This window comes from Tamandua tetradactyla, chromosome 3 (genome assembly GCF_023851605.1).
Source record: "Tamandua tetradactyla isolate mTamTet1 chromosome 3, mTamTet1.pri, whole genome shotgun sequence".
Taxonomy (NCBI): Eukaryota; Metazoa; Chordata; class Mammalia; order Pilosa; family Myrmecophagidae; genus Tamandua; species Tamandua tetradactyla.
Genome location: NC_135329.1, coordinates 142,937,698 through 142,956,661, shown reverse-complemented (window position 1 = coordinate 142,956,661; position 18,964 = coordinate 142,937,698). Strand labels below are relative to the sequence as shown.

At 36.2% G+C, this 18,964-nt stretch overlaps 1 protein-coding gene across 4 annotated transcripts in view; it reads left to right on the top strand.

Moving 5' to 3' along the window:
• The window catches only part of METTL8 (methyltransferase 8, tRNA N3-cytidine), a 147,530-nt gene that overhangs the window by 41,506 nt on the left and 87,060 nt on the right, over positions 1-18,964 (top strand). For 3 of the 4 annotated variants that reach the window (XM_077154124.1, XM_077154126.1, XM_077154123.1), the window contains exons 4-6: positions 10,908-11,248; positions 12,818-12,867; positions 17,845-17,908. In XM_077154124.1, the coding sequence (XP_077010239.1) occupies positions 10,908-11,248; positions 12,818-12,867; positions 17,845-17,908 (455 nt within the window). The remainder of the gene's footprint in view (positions 1-10,907; positions 11,249-12,817; positions 12,868-17,844; positions 17,909-18,964) is intronic. The other variant, XM_077154125.1, reaches the window with a different exon arrangement.

The following is an 18,964-nucleotide window of genomic DNA, read 5'->3' as shown; positions in this document are numbered from 1 at the left end:
TTCTGAATTGATGCAAATGTTCTAAAAGATGATCATGATGATGAATATGCAACTATGTGATGATATTGTGAATTACTGAATATATATGTAGAACGGAATGATCATAAGTTAAGAATGTTTGCGTTTGTTATTTTTTTTTTAATTTTAATTAAGTAAAAAAAAAAGTGCTTTTAGAAAAACTGGCACATGATGTCCTTGTCATCATGAAACTAGGAGTCTATAAAAACCTTATCTAACCCCTAAACTCTCTAGGTAGATTTTTCCATCTTATTTTTCTTAAAATGTTTTCTCCTTTAGGAAAGGTTGGCTCTTTTTTTGTTTTTCAAGTTTATTGAGATGCTCCATACATATAGAAATTTGCGAGCATCATAAATGAATTTCCATAAAGCTCAATGAAGCTTCACAAACTGAATACACCAAAGTAACTAGCACCATCATCAAAAAACAGAATATTGTCAGTACCCAAAATCTCCCTCATGCCCTTTCCCAGTTACAACAGCCTCCCCTTCACCCTCTGCAAAGAGCAACCACTATCCTGGCTTCTAATCCCGTAGTTTAGTTTTGCCAGAGCAACTTGGTTATTATTATCATCATTTCTCAGTCAGTCTTGTAGCAACATCAGTGCAACCATTAGATAGAGCAGGGGTTGGCACACTATGGCCCATAGGTCAAATCCTGTCCATTTCCTGTTTTTATAAATAAAGGTTTACTGGGATACCACCAATACACTCGTTTATTTATGTATTGTCTATGGCTGCTTTCAAGCTGTGGCCACAGAGTTGAGTAGTTGCAACAGATACCATATGACCTACAAAGACAAAAATATTTACTATTGGGACCTTCACAGAAGAAGTTTGCCAACCCTGAGATATAATCTTGTTTCTAGATTGTTCAGCTCTCCCGAAACTCCCCGGGGAAAGAGGTTTGCATTCCTTAATGGAAGCCAAGCATAGTGAAAATCATTAATCCCACTGGTAGGTAACTATTGTTCTAGTGACTTTAGACTGCAGTTGAGGCTGAAGTTTGCAGCAAAGGTAGTCGTGGTAACTGAACTAATATAATATGACAGCCCTTCTTAGCTGTGAAGGGGGCAATGATGACCTGTCTTATCCTCTGGCATAATTTGCTATTCCTTAGAGCAAGTTCTCCTTCTTCATCTTAAGCATTAACATGTCCGGAAGGGTAGACAGGAAAGAAGAGCATCTGATCCACAATGGAACCATTCTAATTTTATGAGCTCCAGCCATGCAGTCCCAGAGTGAGATATGGCCAGGGAGCATTGGAGTTGGATTTGAGTGTGCATGCCTGTGGCAGTTCTGCTTGCAAATCAGCCATTATCACATTCCTTTGCAGTAACTCTGTCACACTGTTTCTGAGGAAGTAAAACTGCTTCTTTGCCAGCAGTTGCACAGACATATTTTCCACTTTACTCAAAGCTTCTGGTAGTGGCCACCTAGATGTAACAGAGTCAAGCCTGAACTGAATTTAAAAGTGATCAGTCATCTTAATTCATTTCCAGGAGGTAAAAAATTATCCACTATATATTTCCTGATAATATGAGAAACCAAAATTTTTTTCACCCTCTTTTGAATATTTCTGTTTAGAACATGAATAGATGAGCAGTGCTGACAATGTTCCCTTAAAGTGCTCGGTACATGGCTGCCTGTTTTGGCCTATTTATGTTAACAATGAACTTGAGCGTAGCTAATGAAAAGGTTATTTTAAGGCCTTGGAAACCACAGTAAAGGAAAATGACGGTTTCCACAGAACCATAGGGTAACTGAAATAGAAAGGTAGTGACTGGCCTCTCTCTATAGAAGCAGGAAAAGCAGGAATGATGCTACTGCTTTGAAGCATTTGATTTTCTTATTACCGTGTCTCTTCTCTTTCAGAGCAGGTTTTCTGGCTGTCGTGGAAACATAAAACAAAAAATCCCATTTTTAAATGACTCAAAGTGGTAGAGGTTTCTACTGCACCTCCTCTACAACATTACTTAATATGGTGGCGTTCACACATCAGGAAATTGATACAGGGAGAGGAAGGCACAATAGGGGTGACTGTTTCATCACACTTACAGGAGGGTGAACAGAGCAGCAATGCTGAGGCTGCTGGGAGGGTAGCAAAGAAAGAAAACTTTTGTTCTGAGGAAGTATATTGAGTGATGGGACATTATAGTGAGAGTAAATACCTACCCAGCTACTCAATCCAATCTCTGCTAGGCACCATAGACCTACTAGGCTGCAGAAGCCCTAGGCAAGACTTCTGAGCTCATATTTGATGCCTCTGATGAAGATGGGTCAAGGTGAATAGGTCTGTTTAAAAGCTCTGTTCTCAAATTTTTCAAGTCCAAGGAAGTTTTGACATGGTTCTTCTGCCAGTGCCTCTATTAACCACCCTCTCTTCCTATTTAGCAGTGACCTGACTTTGAAAGAGCCAGCTTTCTCCCATCACAAAGCATCCCATATGTATAATTTAGCAAAAACATTGCTTATTGATTTTATCTCATTTATTTTAATGCCACTGGGAGGAAATACTGGTTGTTCTCCCATGCTGGCTAATTCTCTGTATTTTTATTCAATCTCTGTGTGTGTCATTTCTCCTGTCACGCCCATTTTCCATTTCTCACCTATTGTCTCAGTCGTTAATGAGAACCGAAGTTGGGAAAGACAGTCCTTTTACTGAGAATAAGAACTTATCTATCACAAATAATACTGTCTTTTGCCAAGGAATGGTTGACATTTCATTTCTGTGATTAAAATGTATAGCATCCAGGTCCTTATTAGCAATATTTCTTTCAATTAGGTTACCAGACTAACGATTTTTAATCCTACATTTCCTTTTGGTCATTTCTTTTAAATTAAAAAACAGATTAATACAGAGAAATGAGTAAGGTCCATTTGGCAGTTTTTGAGTTAACATGATTATATTTTATAATTTCCTGAAAACATCTCCAGTGTATTATATCTCAGCTGATTATTTAGCAAATCTACTGGGTTTTTAAAACCTAATAAAAAAAAGCAGCTGCTATTTTTATTTCAAAATACCCTTGTAAATAGCTACGTATCTAGGATGAGTTATGCCATACCAAATAAGTCTCACTAGATCTTACCTTCTGAATACCTTACCACTTAAGAGTGTCTTATGTGAAGAAAAAAAAATTACTTAAAGTGTGTGCTGATAAATTTAGGGTACTTGCTTATAAGTCTGCTTTGGATACCTAAAACTGCATGCAGTGCTCTCAGAAATTTACTTTTAATTTCATAACTTTTCGAGTTTGCCTTTATTGGAGAAGCAACTTTTATCGGTGACACGTGGAAATTTCCAGCTTTTAGAGTTCAGGTATTTGCGTAATTGATGTGCAAAAATAACTTTTAAATTGCTTTTAGTTACATAGCAACTTAGAATAAATTTTCATAATTCATATTAATCATATCATATATGTCAGAGATACATAAATGGCTTAATTCAATTTCTTAATTGTGATATTCAGTGTGATTCAGGGTGAATTCTGAATATTTAAATATGGTTAGTATGTTACATTCCTTCTTCCCCTCAGCAAAACTGAATTTGATAAGTGAACAATTGAGACGTTGTTTCATCTGGTTATGGCTAAACAGATCACTGCATCCATTTTACTGCCACTAGCATATACAATCTGTAATCTACTAAAAGAAAAGGGAAAAAATGTTCCTCCAAGAAAAATTTATCATAATAGATCTGTTTTAGAAGGTCAGACAAGATGAAGGACAGGTTTCTTCATATCATATTCTTTTATCATTATTGGGCTGAAGTTTTCGTGAGTTAACAGCAAGTTGAGGCTAGATTTTTCACTCATGGTCAGAGAATTAACTCTTCCAATTCCTCTATTATCACAAATAAATCTTGTAGTTCAGGAAATTAAGTCATACACTGAAAGTGTTTGTTGTCTTATAATCATAATTATGATGAGTTTGATTGAGCTGTCACACATTACTGGGAACCAAGGAGTTGCCAGTATTAATTGGAGATACTGCTGAAACCACAACTTTAAATAGCAAACAAACAAAAAAGCAAACAAAACAAACAGTTCCAGCCCTTTAGTCTTTACCCCAAACCATCCTTAATGCTACTTCTTGGTTCTGTTTCTGTCCAACAAACCTATCTGTTCTCATAGAGCATTTACTGTTTCCATTGTTCATCATCATTTCTTCACATAGCCTTGCATAGTTTATATTTTATATAATTCAAAGAATGGGGTTTAAATAATTCTATATTTTTGATGTGTTTTAATGAAGATTAACTCCAATACCCATTAGATTTACAATGTGCTTAAACTGATTAGAAATCAGATTGGAGTTTTAATTTCAACTTCATAATTTCAATTTCAGAAAAACAGATGACTTTCAGAAATATTTTGGAGGAGTTAGTGTTCCTGTGTTAGGGAGGCAGTAGAGTATAAAGGTTGACAACATGGGCATAGAGTCCAACAGATTTGGTCCAATACCTGACTCTGCTTCTTATACCTGAGTCACCTTGGGGAAATTTTTTATCCACCTGACTTTTAATTACTCTATCTGTAAATTGGAATAATAATAAGCCTATCTTAGAGATATTGTTAGGATTAAATGGGGGAAAAAAAATCCAAGTAAAGTATTGACATACTGTCTGGCACATAACAAACAATTATGTTGTTATTTTTAATGTTATTGTTAAATTGATATAATGATTTATGAAATTGTTTAATTTTTTCCTCTTAATTCCTAAGTATGAGATACTTGAAAAGGGAGTCTTCCAAGTGTATTATTAACAGAATTTGACTGTTGTCTTCTAATATCAATCAGGTCATTTTTAAAGATTAGGTAGATTAGGATTGAATTTAGTTGCTTTATATATTTGGCATCTGAATCAGACTATAGTCACCTCACTACAGATCCATTTTCTTCATGAACTGTAGAAATTAAAACAGCAGCATAAGCCCATGTTTAAAATCCAAGATTTTATATTTTATAGAACTGATAATATTTAATGTTCTCCATGAATTCATGGGGTTTCATAGGAAAGTATATAGACTTTTTTTTTTTTTTAATCAAAAAAAAGAAAAGAAATTAACACAACATTTAGAAATCATTCCATTCTACAAATGCACTCAGTAATTCTTAGTATCATCACATAGATGTATGATCATCATTTCTTAGTACATTTGCATCGATTTAGGAAAAGAACTAGCAAAACAGCAGAAAAAAATATAGAATGTTAATATAGAGAAGAGAATTAAAATAATAATACTAATAATATATATATATATATATATATATATATATAAAGGAAAAAGAAAAAAAACAAAAACAAAAGATACAAACACACAAACAAACAAACAAAAAACCATATTTCAGGTGCAGCTTCATTCAGTGTTCCAACATAGTTACATTACACTTCGGTATTATTGTGCTGTCCATTTTTGAGTTTTTGTATCTAGTCCTGTTGCACAGTCTGTATCCCTTCAGCTCCAATTACCCATTATCTTACCCTGTTTCTAACTCCTGCTGGTCTCTGTTACCAATGATATATTCCAAGCTGATTCTCAAATGTCGGTTCACATCAGTGGGACCTTACAGTATTTGTCCTTTAGTTTTGGGTTAGACTCACTCAGCATAATGTTCTCTAGGTCCATCCATGTTATTACATGCTTCATAAGTTTAGTCTGTCTTAAAGCTGCATAATATTCCATCGTAGGTATACGCCACAGTTTGTTTAGCCACTCGTCTGTTGATGGACATTTTGGCTGTTTCCATCTCTTTGCAATTGTAGATAATGCTGCTATAAACACTGGTGTGCAAATGTCCATCTGTGTCTTTGCCCTTAAGTCCCTTGAGTAGATACCTAGCAGTGGTATTGCTGGGTCGTAATCCATTCTGCCATTCTATGTCTTTTGATTGGGAAATTCAGTCCATTAACTTTTAGTATTATTACTGTTTGGATAATATTTTCCTCTACCATTTTGGCTTTTGTATTATATATATCATATCTGATTTTCCTTCTTTCTACACTTTACTCCATACCTCTCTCTTCTGTCTTTTCGTATCTGACTCTAGTGCTCCCTTTAGTATTTCTTGCAGAGCTGGTCTCTTGGTCACAAATTCTCTCAGTGACTTTTTGTCTATAAATGTTTTAATTTCTCCTTCATTTTTGAAGGAGAATTTTGCTGGATATAGGAGTCTTGGTTGGCAGTTTTTCTCTTTTAGTAATTTAAATATATCATCCCACTGTCTTCTAGCTTCCATGGTTTCTGCTGAGAAATCTACACATAGTCTTATTGGGTTTCCCTTGTATGTGACAGATTGTTTTTCTCTTGCTGCTTTCAAGATCCTCTCTTTCTCTTTGACCTCTGACATTCTAACTAGTAAGTGTCTTGGAGAACGCCTATTTGGGTCTATTCTCTTTGGGGTGCGCTGCACTTCTTGGATCTGTAAATTTAGGTCTTTCATAAGAGTTGGGAAATTTTCAGTGATAATTTCTTCCATTAGTTTTTCTCCTCCTTTTCCCTTCTCTTCTCCTTCTGGGACACCCACAACACGTATATTTGTGCGCTTCATATTGTCATTCAGTTCCCTGATCCCCTGCTCAAGTTTTTCCATTCTTTTCCCTATAGTTTCTGTTTCTTTTTGGAATTCAGATGTTCCATCCTCCAGTTCACTAATTGTAGCTTCTGTCTCTTTAGATCTACCATTGTAGGTATCCATTGTTTTTTCCATTTTTTCTTCTTTGTCCTTCACTCCCATAAGTTCTGTGATTTGTTTTTTCAGATTTTCTATTTCTTCTTTTTGTTCAGCCCATGTCTTCTTCATGTCCTCCCTCAATTTATTGATTTGGTTTTTGAAGAGTTTTTCCATTTCTGTTCGTATAGTCAGCATTAGTTGTCTCAGCTCCTGTATCTCATTTGAACTATTGGTTTGTTCCTTTGACTGGGCCATATCTTCAATTTTCCGAGCGTCATCCATTATTTTCTGCTGGTGTCTGGGCATTTGATCAGATTTCCCTGGGTGTGGGACCCAGCTGGTTGAAAGCTTTTTCTGTGAAATCTCTGGGCTCTGTTTTTCTTTTCCTGCCCAGTAGGTGGCGCTCGTGGCGCTCGTCTGTCTGCACGGCAGTCGCCCGGGAAACCGCGCGTGGAGGTGGGGGTCGCTGGCCGCCTCGGCTTGGGAGAGTGCCGGTCCTAATTGCCCAGCTGGCCCGAAACGCCAAGCGTGACGGGAGGGCCCCGCTATCCAACGTTCACAGTCAGACCGGGGAGCCACATGCGTGGAGGGGACCCCAGTCGCCAGCCGCCCCGGCCGGGAAAACGCGCGCCCCTCGGGTATCTCACCGCAGCAGATTCTCCCTGCCCGTTCAGCTGTTCCAGAATGGGGTACGCTGTCTTTTTGGTCTCTGTCGTGACTCCGGGAGCTGTTTCGTATTGTTTCTGTTTCTTTAGTTGCTTTTCTGCAGGAGGAACTAAGACCCGCGCGTCTTACTAAGCCGCCATCTTCTCCGGAAGTAGTATATAGACTTTTTAGAGTTTAAACAGGCTTTAGAGATGCTCAAGTTCAACCCCTTTATCAGATAAGGAAATTTTGTAGGCAAGTTGAATGAAGAATTCAGTTAAGATTTCTATTTTGGGGGAACATATAGGCAAAACTTTGCAAAAGAAAAAACTGCCTAATAATCATTAAATTGTTGCCATTGCTCCAAACTTTCATCTGCTTATTATGAATGAATATAAAATACATTTTACAGAATTACTGTCAGCATATATACCATTCTGTGTGGATGTAGTCTCTTAACATTATTATCCTTTAATTTCTAATTGCTACATAAGGTTACCTTGTTTTGATGTCCTATGGTTTATTTAGTCATTTGTATTGAGCATTTGAGCTATTTCCCACTTTTTCCTATTATAAATAACACTGCTGTGAACATCTTTTTTTTTTTTCCAAACTGTTCCCCACCTGTCCCTTCCCCATTAATTTCTTAGGTATTATTCCTATGAATTAATCAAGTATAGTAATACATTCTAGTTACTGATACTTTACGTTCAGACTCATTTCACAAGAAACTTAGTATTGGAAACTCAAATACTAGAGATCTAATTGTTGATTTTCTTAGACTGCTGCTTTTTATTAGGCTAAGACTCCTTTACCAGCCTGGAGTGAGTTTCAAAGAGAGCTACAAAGAGAGTTTTTAAGGTAAAGAAACACAAGAAAAGGTATTCAAAGACCCTGGGAAAATTTGACAGTTTTTTAGTTCTCTTAAGTCAGATTTTCAGAATGTTGTTTTGTTTTCATACATGGTATATATGGTATACTCCAGTTTTTAATAATAGATATAGAACTATATTAAAGATAAATTTACCACACTTTTAGATTAACCATACATAGGCTTCCTTCCATTAGTGTAGATGTGAACATGTGTTTTAGACTTCAACATAATATAATTCTTTTGTTACAGAGATTCACTTTGATTTCTCAGCCCTTAGATACAAATGAGAATTCTGTCTTTATAGCAGTCCTGCTGCCAGATAGAATTCAGCCTTGATGGGAAGGAAGTCTTGTGGCCAGATGGGTGGAGATCCAAAGTATAAGACCATAAAGATAAAAATGGAAAGAAGAAAAGGAAAACTTTAAGAGATTCAGACAAGCTTTTTTTTTTCCAGACAGGGTTTTATGAACAAAGATGAACCTAAATGCAGGCAACTGCTGGTTCTAAGGTAAAGACTTCCTTAAAATTGTGAAGGAAAAAGTCTTTTACTTTCACTGTATTTTACTGATTTTTTGACCAGATAATAAATTCACATGGGACAAAATTGAGATATTGCTCCCCAGCTCTGCTCTCCCTGTTGGAGCTGCACATTGGCCGGGAATGAGCTAAAGAGGCCGGATTAGCCCCGTACCTGAGCCTCTTCTCCCACCACTACAGCGCCTCCATGCTCCCTGCCCACCCCAGGCTGGCAGGACGTCCCACAGACACGCGCTTGGCAAGCGAACACTTACCGTGCCGCACTCCCCTACCACTGCGCTGGGCAACGTGGTCCCCAACCAGCAGCCCACTTGCTGTTGCTGCACAAGGAACTTCTCAGCGACGGTGCGGGCCTCGCAGGGCCCATAGGGCCCTGTCTACAGAGGAGTCTGCAAATGCTTTGCTGCTGCAAAAGGCCATGGCTTCATTACCCTCCCCCACCCCACCCCCACCCGTCCTCGCATCCCCCTGTACATCTTCGATGTAGAAGGAAGGGGAGGATGTACCAGATGGAGGCAACGAGGCTACCTACAAGTGCTGCTTCAGTCCACCCTAGCACAAGAAGGTGTGGGCGGTGAAGGTGTTCCTCACGCCTGACAACAGGCACCAGGCCTGGTCTACGCATGTCATCGGCTTCTCCTCTTGGGCTGCTGAGAGACTGGGGGTGAGGAGAAGGCAGGACCAGGCTGGAGATGCCGTTGGACAGCAGGAGATGGGGCTTCAAAGGAGGAACAAGGGATGGGGGAACAGAGCCAGGGATGGGAGAGTTCACCAGCACAACCTCTGACCATTGCAACAACCTCTCACCCTCTGAGAAAGATTAAAAAAAAAAAAAAAACCCAAATGAAGATTCTCCTTCAAACCCTGGTCCCCAGCCCTTCAGTTCCCCTTCTTAAAGGCAACCAGTATCACTATGTGATTATCCTTCCAGAGATATTCTGTAAAATGCAAGCAAATGTGTGTGTATGCAAATATACATGTTCTTTTTCTTTTCTTTTTCACAAATGGTTGCATAATATATACACTGTTCTACACCTTGCTTTTTCACCTAATATTATATCATGGAAATTATTCTATATCAATAGAAAGCTTTTTCCCTCTTTGATAGTGCTTTAAGCAAGGCCTGCCTACATTGGGCGAAAGTATTCCTGACACAGGAATTAAGCCTAGGGATTAGGCTAGTACACAGTAGCATCCAACAAATGTTTGTTGAATGAATGAGTAAATTAACTATTTTATTAATTTAAAGCACAGATAGGAAGAGACAGAATTGTCTAAAGCCCTGAGACTGTTGCACTAATCCTGACCCTGGAATGCAGGGAAAACTAAGAGATGGCATCACAAAATACCTTAAAATATCTATTTTAGGAAGGCATGAGAAATTCTCTTTAAGGCCTCATGTTGGGAGATGTCAGGAGGGAAGAGATGTCTCTGGAGGTGGTAGGAGAATGGAATTGTGGAATGGCCCCTAGACTCTAGGAATCAAGAGAAGTGGTCTTCACTCTGCTGTGCCACATCTCTGGAGATTGAAACAGGTGGGTTCACCTCTCTGTCCTGAACTTTCTTCAGATGCAAAGCAAGGGCATTGAAATAGATGGTTTCAATGGACTGTTCCAGCTCTAAAGTATGTCATCTGTAATTCCAGTTTCCTGTCTTTTTAGCAATTTGCACAGACATTTGTGGTGTTGATTGCACTTGCAGGGACAAAAAAAAAAAGAGGTGTCCTTTCTCTAAGATGATAAAGAACCTCACAGGTTATAGGTAAAAACATGATTACTAAAATTCCAAGATTAGACTGTAGAAAGTTGTTTGGAATGATTATATTCCTCACAAAATCTTATTGACCAAACAAGACAGAAGGAGATTAATGGGGTTACAACTAAATACCTCATACACTGACACATTTTGAGAGAATTAAACCTCTGTAGTTTTAGTCTTTAAGAGGTCAAAAAAAAATCAGATAAAAATTCTTTTTAAAAAGCATCAGATAAATAAAAGTTATAATAATATGAAAGTTCTTCAATAGTAAATAAAATTATTAATGATAAATTATGTATTATGCTTAACAATAATTATTAAATGTATTTCGATATTAGAATAGCAATTAATAGTAAATATAATTCATAGTAATATAAACCTTTTTTTCTCTATTTTAGTGAAGTATGAGAGTGAAGCTAGTAAGTATTGGGACACATTTTACAGGATTCATAAGAATAAGTTTTTCAAAGATCGTAATTGGCTGCTGAGGGAATTTCCTGAAATTCTTCCAGTTGATCAAAAAACTGAAGAGAAGGTGGGCGAAGTATCATGGAATCATGTAAAAACTAATGCTGCAAACTGTGTCTCAAGAAATCAGAATAGAAAAAATTCTGGTTTGCCACGTAAGCAAAGCAAAGCGGGATCTGCTTTTACCAGCGTGGATCATGAAGAGGATAGAAAAGGACCTCTGAAGACTGAATTGTTTCCTGGTAGCATGGCCACTTTCAGAATACTAGAGGTATTGTATCAAGGGGCAAAGACAGAAAGAGGCAAATAATTTTAGCATGTACATTCCATAGTACTTTATTAATGGTCCCAATTTTGAGGGGACAAATAAATCAGATCAGATTAAATAAATGTTCAGTATGCTTTTGTTCATAAAGAACATTTATGTGGCTCATATTTTTTAATCAGTTAAGTTTTAAGTGTGTCGTTTTAATTTTTTTTATTTTTTGCTTTAATTTCTAACTTGAGGGCAGTTTTAAATATCAATAAAGTTGTTTTGTTTTTTTTTTACATGGGCAGGCACCAGGAATTGAACCCAGGTCTTTGGCATGACAGCAAGAATTCTGCCACTGAGCCATCATCGCACTGCCCCAATACCAATAAAATTTTGACCTTAATTTCTAACTCTGTTATTACCCCTTTTTACATGAAATAGAAATGAGAGATGTATAATTTGCTATAATCTGATGTAGAACTTGGTTTTCTATTTTTAAAGATAAACCTATCTTTCTGATTATAAAGCATTATATATTGCTTACAGAGAATTTTGTTAAGTTGATAAGATAAATGAAATTATCCACAATTCCACAAAGGATTTAACTACTGCTTTCATTTTACTGTTTTTTTTTCATTTTACATTTTTTTCTCCTTTTATTTGTACTGTTTTATGTAGTTGAGTTATTCTGTACATGTATTATTGAGTTTTGTCTATTTAACATTAAATTATAAACTATATATCATATATTGTATCTTTATATACAGTATATAGTGAGTTTGTATAGAAATATATATGTATCATATATAATATCTCCAAAAATTCTCTATAAATATTTTTCATGGCTAGATATTATTTTACTACATAGAGTATTATAATTTTACTTATTTCCATACTACTGGGCATTTAAATTATTTTCAGGTTTTCTGTAGAAAATGTTGTAGAGTATAGATTTTAACTGTATTTTCTTTTATCGTCTTAAGTCAGATTTACAGGTTCATAATTTATGAAAAATTTTGCTCCTCTAAAACATATTGACAAATTGCTGTTGTACTAATACCAGTTCCATTTCTACTGCAGTGTCTGTCACACCCTCATTTACTCGAATATTCCTATGTTAGTATTTTCCACTTTGTTAGGCAAAAATTTTACCTTGTTTTAATTTGCATTTCTTTGACTATTAAAGAGATCCCATACTTCTTCAAATGTTTAGAAGCTATTTGTACTTCTTTTGTATTCTCTGCATTTATTTCCTTTGCTCATCTATTTGTTTTTTGTTATCGTTTGTTTTTTTATGAGCTTTGCCCTTTATCATATTTGTTGTAAATTTTTTTTTCACAGTATGTTGGTCACATTTTAATTTGGATTTTTTGGGTTTTGGTGTACAAAAATTTTGAATGTTTCCATTGCTGAATTTCTCAGTATTATTCTTTGTGATTTTTTCCATTGCTTTTGAGTTTAGAAAATTCTCTTCTACCCAGAGATCAAGTAATTTTTTTTTAGTTTTGTTTGTTTGTTTAGAAAACCTTATGCTGGTGAGGAAAAATGTAACCTTATTTTCATGTTTATTTTTTCTTTTGATTTTAGGTTGGCTGTGGTGCAGGAAATAGCGCTTTTCCAATTCTGAACATCTTGCAGTGAGTTTTAGAGTTTTCTCCTGCAGAATTTTACATATATTCAGGATGTTGAGAAATTCTAGAAAAGTGTTGGTGTATATGTGCCAATAGTGTTCTTATTTCTCATTTAAACAATGACTAAATCAAATTTCAACAGAAGTATCTTAGTCTCAGTGTCTGATACCATGTGAACTAGGAATTGCTCTGAAAATAGTTTTTCACAACCATGGATTGTCTACCAAGGGTTGAAGTAATCTTTTAAGCTTGTATTTGTGTGAGTGAGGGAATAAGAAAGGAGCAAGAGATTTGATCCTTCCACTAAGCTGTGAACTGCTAAATTTTAAAGATTTATTTGCTCCTCCAAGATACCTAGGTGTCATTTTACACATAGAAAATGGAATTTAAAGCTTAACCTTCATTTTATGTTGTCATCGCTTCTGGAGCAACACCAGTATAAAACGTTGGCATGTCAAGTGATTATCTCTAGGTTTGAAATCATTTGAAGGTAACAGCAACTAACCAGAAGACTCAAAAAAGGCAGAAGTAGATGTTAGGGCTAGAGATATTCTCTGGACCCACCTTTTCTGTTGACCACCTTACCTATACTTTTTAGTATTTCTGTGATGAAGAAGATACACCTTACAAAGCCTTTCAAATGCCTTATACCTGTGACTGGTCTGTCAAGTTCTATTCCTATTCTTTTCAGTATATGTAATAATTTTCACACTAATTTTCCATTATAAAAAAATATGATGACATAGCAGAAGCCTTGGCAAATTAGAGGAAGGGGGGGGGAATCACCATTAATCTCCATTGTCCTAACATAGTCACTGACAGAATTTTTGTTTTAATTACTTCCAGTCTTTTCTCTATGTATATTTTTTATTCAGTGGTACTATTTTTTTATTTTTTCATTACAAAATTTGAAAGCATTCAGAAAAGTTTAAAAAAACAGTCAAATGAATTCCCATATACCCATCACCTTGATTCAACAATTATTAACATAATGTCAACAACACTGTGACACTTTGTTCCTAAATACTTAAGATATAGCTCAAAAAAATGAGGACATTCTCCATTATCTTTACAAGCCAACATAATGAATAGTAAGTAATTCCTTAATATCATCTAATAACCACAGCATGACCAGGCACAAGTAACACTCGTAAATTTGTGGTTTTGAATAGCCTTTCTCTTTTTGTGTCTATCTTCTCAGTTCTTCCCTTTCTAGCTTCTGGCCAAAATTTCCTGTTCCCTTTCCTCATGTAGCTAGAATTTTTTCATCCCTGTGATCTCTGAACTTATAATACACATAAATATGCTACATTAGCAATTGAATGTGTATTACTCTATGACTCATCTCAAGATATTATTTAGCATGTCATGCGTTTTCATGTCTCTCCAGCCACTGTTTATATTCCTTGAGGTAGAGACCATATCTTACCCTAACCTGACTTTCTAGTATACCTACCACAATCCAATAGAGTTCAATACATATTGACTGATTAATGCCTCTGATTCCTCACTTTTTAGTTATATTTTTCTCTCTCTACTTCCTTCTTCAACTAGTTATTACAAGCTCTTGTATCCTCACTCTCTGACTCTTTTCAGTATATCTTTTTTGCCTTATGCCCATATTTTATAAATCAATGTAACTCGATAACCTGAGATATTTAATTCATCTTTAAAAGGCAACCAGTTAGTGGTAAATGAAAGCGAGGGGTAAGGGGTAAGGGGTATGGTACGTATAGTTTTGTTTTCTCTATTATTTTATTTCTTTTTCTGTTGTCTTTCTATTTCTTTTTCTAAATCGATGCAAATGTACTAAGAAATGATGAATATGCAACTATGTGATGATATTAAGAATTACTGATTATATATGTAGAATGGAATGATTTCTAAATGTTTTGTTTGTTAATTTTTTAATTAATAAAAAAAGTTAAAAAAAAAAAAAAAGGCAACCAGTTATTAGTCTTCCAAAGGGAGGATTAGACTTTTTTTTTCTTCCCAAGAAATTATATTTTATTACTTTTGGAGAGTATCAGGATTAATGTTTTACATTTCAGAATATTTTATCATAATTAGAGCTCTGGAATTGAGAGGTCATATCATTCTCCAAGGATCATTTAATTCTTAAACCCCCTGCCAAGAGAAAGCTTGATGGTGTGGTCGTAGATTCTAGTTATATTTACACCTGCTTGCTGGGAGAAGGGCCAAGGCAGTCACCTGACTTTACAGAAAAGCTCTGGAAAGTCATCGCGTGGTCACAAGACATTAGCTTGCATGCTAATGAAGTGGGAATTCGGTCTCAGAGGTCATGCTGCCGTGTTGGTAGGACACATGGCAAATGGTACATGCTTCCTTTTTAGCTACTAGACTATTCTGTATCTTGTTGGTGTGCAGTAACTTCTGCTCAAAGGCAGACTGCATTCATTTTTCATAATGAGTTGGCTATGACAATATCTAGAAAAGTATTTTGAGTTATATGGACAATTTTTACAGAACCAGTTATCCACACACACCCTTTTTTTCAGTAATGTTAGTGATCATAACTCAATCAAATTTGTGTGCTTAATACTCATGAAAAATATATTTTCACTTAAAGTAATGATGAACTGGGGATTGGGTTTGAACTAGGCTTTTTTCATATCAAGTTTTGTCTGTCCAATTCTGAGTCCATCACTGATAGTTCCCTCCCTTTTGATATTATCTTTCTTTAGGCCACTTTGCTACTCGCCTGGATTTCTATATTAGTCTTCAAATAATCACCTTGCTTCCAGTCTACTTTCAATGCATATCCAAATGCCCCACACTAATTTATCTTTCTTACTACAAAAGAAATTGCCTTTCTAGAGTACAAATGTATGTTCCTGCTAAGAATCCTTTCAGAGGTACTTGTTGCCCTCAGGGTGAAGTCCAAATTTCTACACAAGGTATAGCCCTTTATAATCTTTTCTCTGTCCACTTTGACAATATCATCTCCAATAGGTTTCTCCCCTTGCCACTTTCTCACCTTTGAACTTTGTATGTGTTGCTCATTCTGCTTGAAGTTCTTTCCCTTTCTTGTTTGCTTGATGACAAAACTTTATTTTTTCCAGGTTGTTTTTTAAGTTCCTGGAAGGCAGAGCCTAATCTTCCTTTAATAATAATACAATGATAATAATAATAGCTAATATATATTGAGTGCTTACTCTGGGCCAGGTAACTTTCTAGGAACTTAACCTATATTAATTCATTCACTGTTCACAGCAACCTTCTGAATTTTAAAGATGAGGAAACAGAGTTACAGAGAATCTGAGTAACTTTCACAAGGTCACACACTAACTAGTAGAGCCAGGATTCAAATCTTAGTCACTCTGGCTCCAGAGCCCTCACCCTTAGTCTTTATACTATTTAGTGCTATTTGCATCCAAGTGTTAACTGAAACAATTTCAGACATGTGATCATGCAGCAAAATATGGGCCACAAATATATGGATTTCATGGAAATAATAGTATATATGCTGAAATAAAGCACCATTTTTATATGGGATAGATGAGAAAAAGGCCAAGCAGTGTAGTTTTAACTTTGACTCAATACTGGTCAATTTTTCATAATTAAATCCTATTTATGATACTTTAAGTTATTTAGACAGACCTTAAATTGAATGTAAATCCCTTATGCCATAGAATAAATGAGTTATATATGTGAACATAGATTTCATCAATAAGTAGTATTTAAGAGTATAATCTGAGCCTGGGCAGATTTTGCTAAATGCATATTTGTGCTTGTATTTGATATTTATTTAAATTCCTCCCTGCTTAAAATGCCTCTTGCATTGAATTAGAAGTCCTAATTATGTGCTTCATGGCCCGCCTTTATATCCTGCCATATACCAGTGTGGGCTGTCTGGACCAGCTCTGCTTCACATCCCTGGCATGTGACTCCCTCCTCTAAACCTTTATTCCATTTCTCCTCCTCCCTACTTAGCAAAGTCATTCTCCTCCTCTTCCAAAACTTTTAGGAAGTGCAGTCAGGGTACCTGTCCTATCCACACCCTTGTAGAAGTTGTATAAAACCAATCATTCCCCAACTAGACTATAAACCAATGAGAGCCAAGATTAAACTTTTAATTACTGTTTAACAACATAGCGATCTCTTTCTGTGATTCAGATGTGGAATTAAGCAATGTGACACAAAGATTATCTACATTTTGTAAATAAGGCAACTGAGCCTTAAAGAGGCTAAATCAAATTCATAGAGCAAATAAGTGGCACATCCAGGATTCAAACTCTTATTATTTTAATAAACAATTTCATTTACTACTTTGTATTATCATGTTTGGCACATACATGAGGCTCAATAAATATTCAACAATGATTTGATAATTAAGAATTAATATATTGTTTTTAGAATTTGTATTTCCATACTGTTAGTAATATATGCATATGATGTCCATTTCTTTCTTTAAAGATAGTGCCTTTCTTTCTGTCCCTCCAGGGCATCAGAGCCTCTGTGAGAGGCCTAAGAGCTCAATAAGCTATACAGACAGGAAGAAGAATGAATTACGAAGGAACACAGAATTCTTGGAGAAGGGTAGAACTTGGCTAAGCTAAGAGGAGCTGTAGGGCATGCTGGCTAGAAGCAGAGAAGAAAGAATACCTGCAGTGGGTGGGAGGAGGATAGAACAGAGCTGACGGAAGGCACTGGAGGTTTCCCCTTTGGGAGTGTGATGGGCTATAAAGCGGGTAGGCCCAAGTAATGGAGGGCCTTAAAACCCAGTCAGGAATTTGAAAGTATCCTGCAATTAATATCTTTAAGACAGTGCTGGTTCAGAAGCAACATAAAAGTAGCCATATACCAGTGTAGAAAAGAATATTTATAAAGAAATGCCAAACCAGTGTCAACCCAAATTCTGCTAAAGAAATATCTCTTAACAAGTCATACCTACAGTTTTTTTCTTCTGTAATATGAATAAATATGGACTCTAGACTTTAAATATGTCTTCCATTTTTATAGAAATGCTCCAGAATCCTTCCTTTATTGTTGTGACTTTGCTTCTGGAGCTGTGGAGCTTGTAAAGGTATGTTTTGTATTTTCTTTAAAGAGAGTGCATATAAGGTTCTGAGTTATTTGCTGTTGAAGTGATTCTTTTGAAATTTTTCTGGGTGAAATGCTACCTCTGACTATTTTTTTTTTTATGTGGGCAGGCACCAGGAATCAAACCCGGGTCCTCTGGCATGGCAGGCAAGAATGCCTGCTGAGCCATCGTGGCCTGCCCCCTCTGACAATTTTTAACTGAATTTTACTATTTCTGAGAATCATCAACTGATGCCTAAGATATTATCCTAAAACAATAGACACTTTTTAAAGTTAAAATAGATCTAATTTTGTAGGTTTGTCCAGAGTGATGCCTTGATAAATCCCAGAAGGATTTGAACAATGAATAAAAAAGTATTTGCAAAGTCCCCTTGGGGAATTGGGAGAAAGGGGGAAAATTCAACTTCCCCTAGTGGAGAATTCTTGATATTCTCACAAGCAGTGAGAACAACCAAAGCAATAGGTTGAGCCCCCAATCTTGGGGTTTGTTTATATGAAACTTAACCCCCAAAGGATAGGCTAAGCCTACTTAAAATTAGGCCCAAGAGTCACCCCCAAGAGAACCTCTTTTGTTGCTCAGATGTGGCCTCTCTCTCTCAGCCAACACAACAAGCAAACTCACTGTCCTCCCCTGTCTACGTGGGACATGACTCCCAGGGGTATGGACCTTCCTAGCAACATGGCACAGAAATCCTAGAATAAGCTGGGACTCAGCACCAAGAGATTGAGAAAACCTACTCGACTGAAAGGGGGAAGAGAGAAATGAGACAAAATAAAGTGTCAATGGCTGAGAGATTCCAAACAGAGTCGAAAGGTTATCCTGGAGGTTATTCTTATGCATTAAATAGATGTTACCTTTTTGGTTAAGGTGTAACAGAGAGGCTGAAGGGAACTGCCTGAAAATGTAGAGCCATGTTCCAGTAGCCATGTTTCTTGGAGATGATTGTATAATGATATAGCTTTTGCAATGTAACTGTCTGATGCTTCTTTTATCTACCTTATGGACAGATGAGTAAAACATATGGATTAAAAATAAATA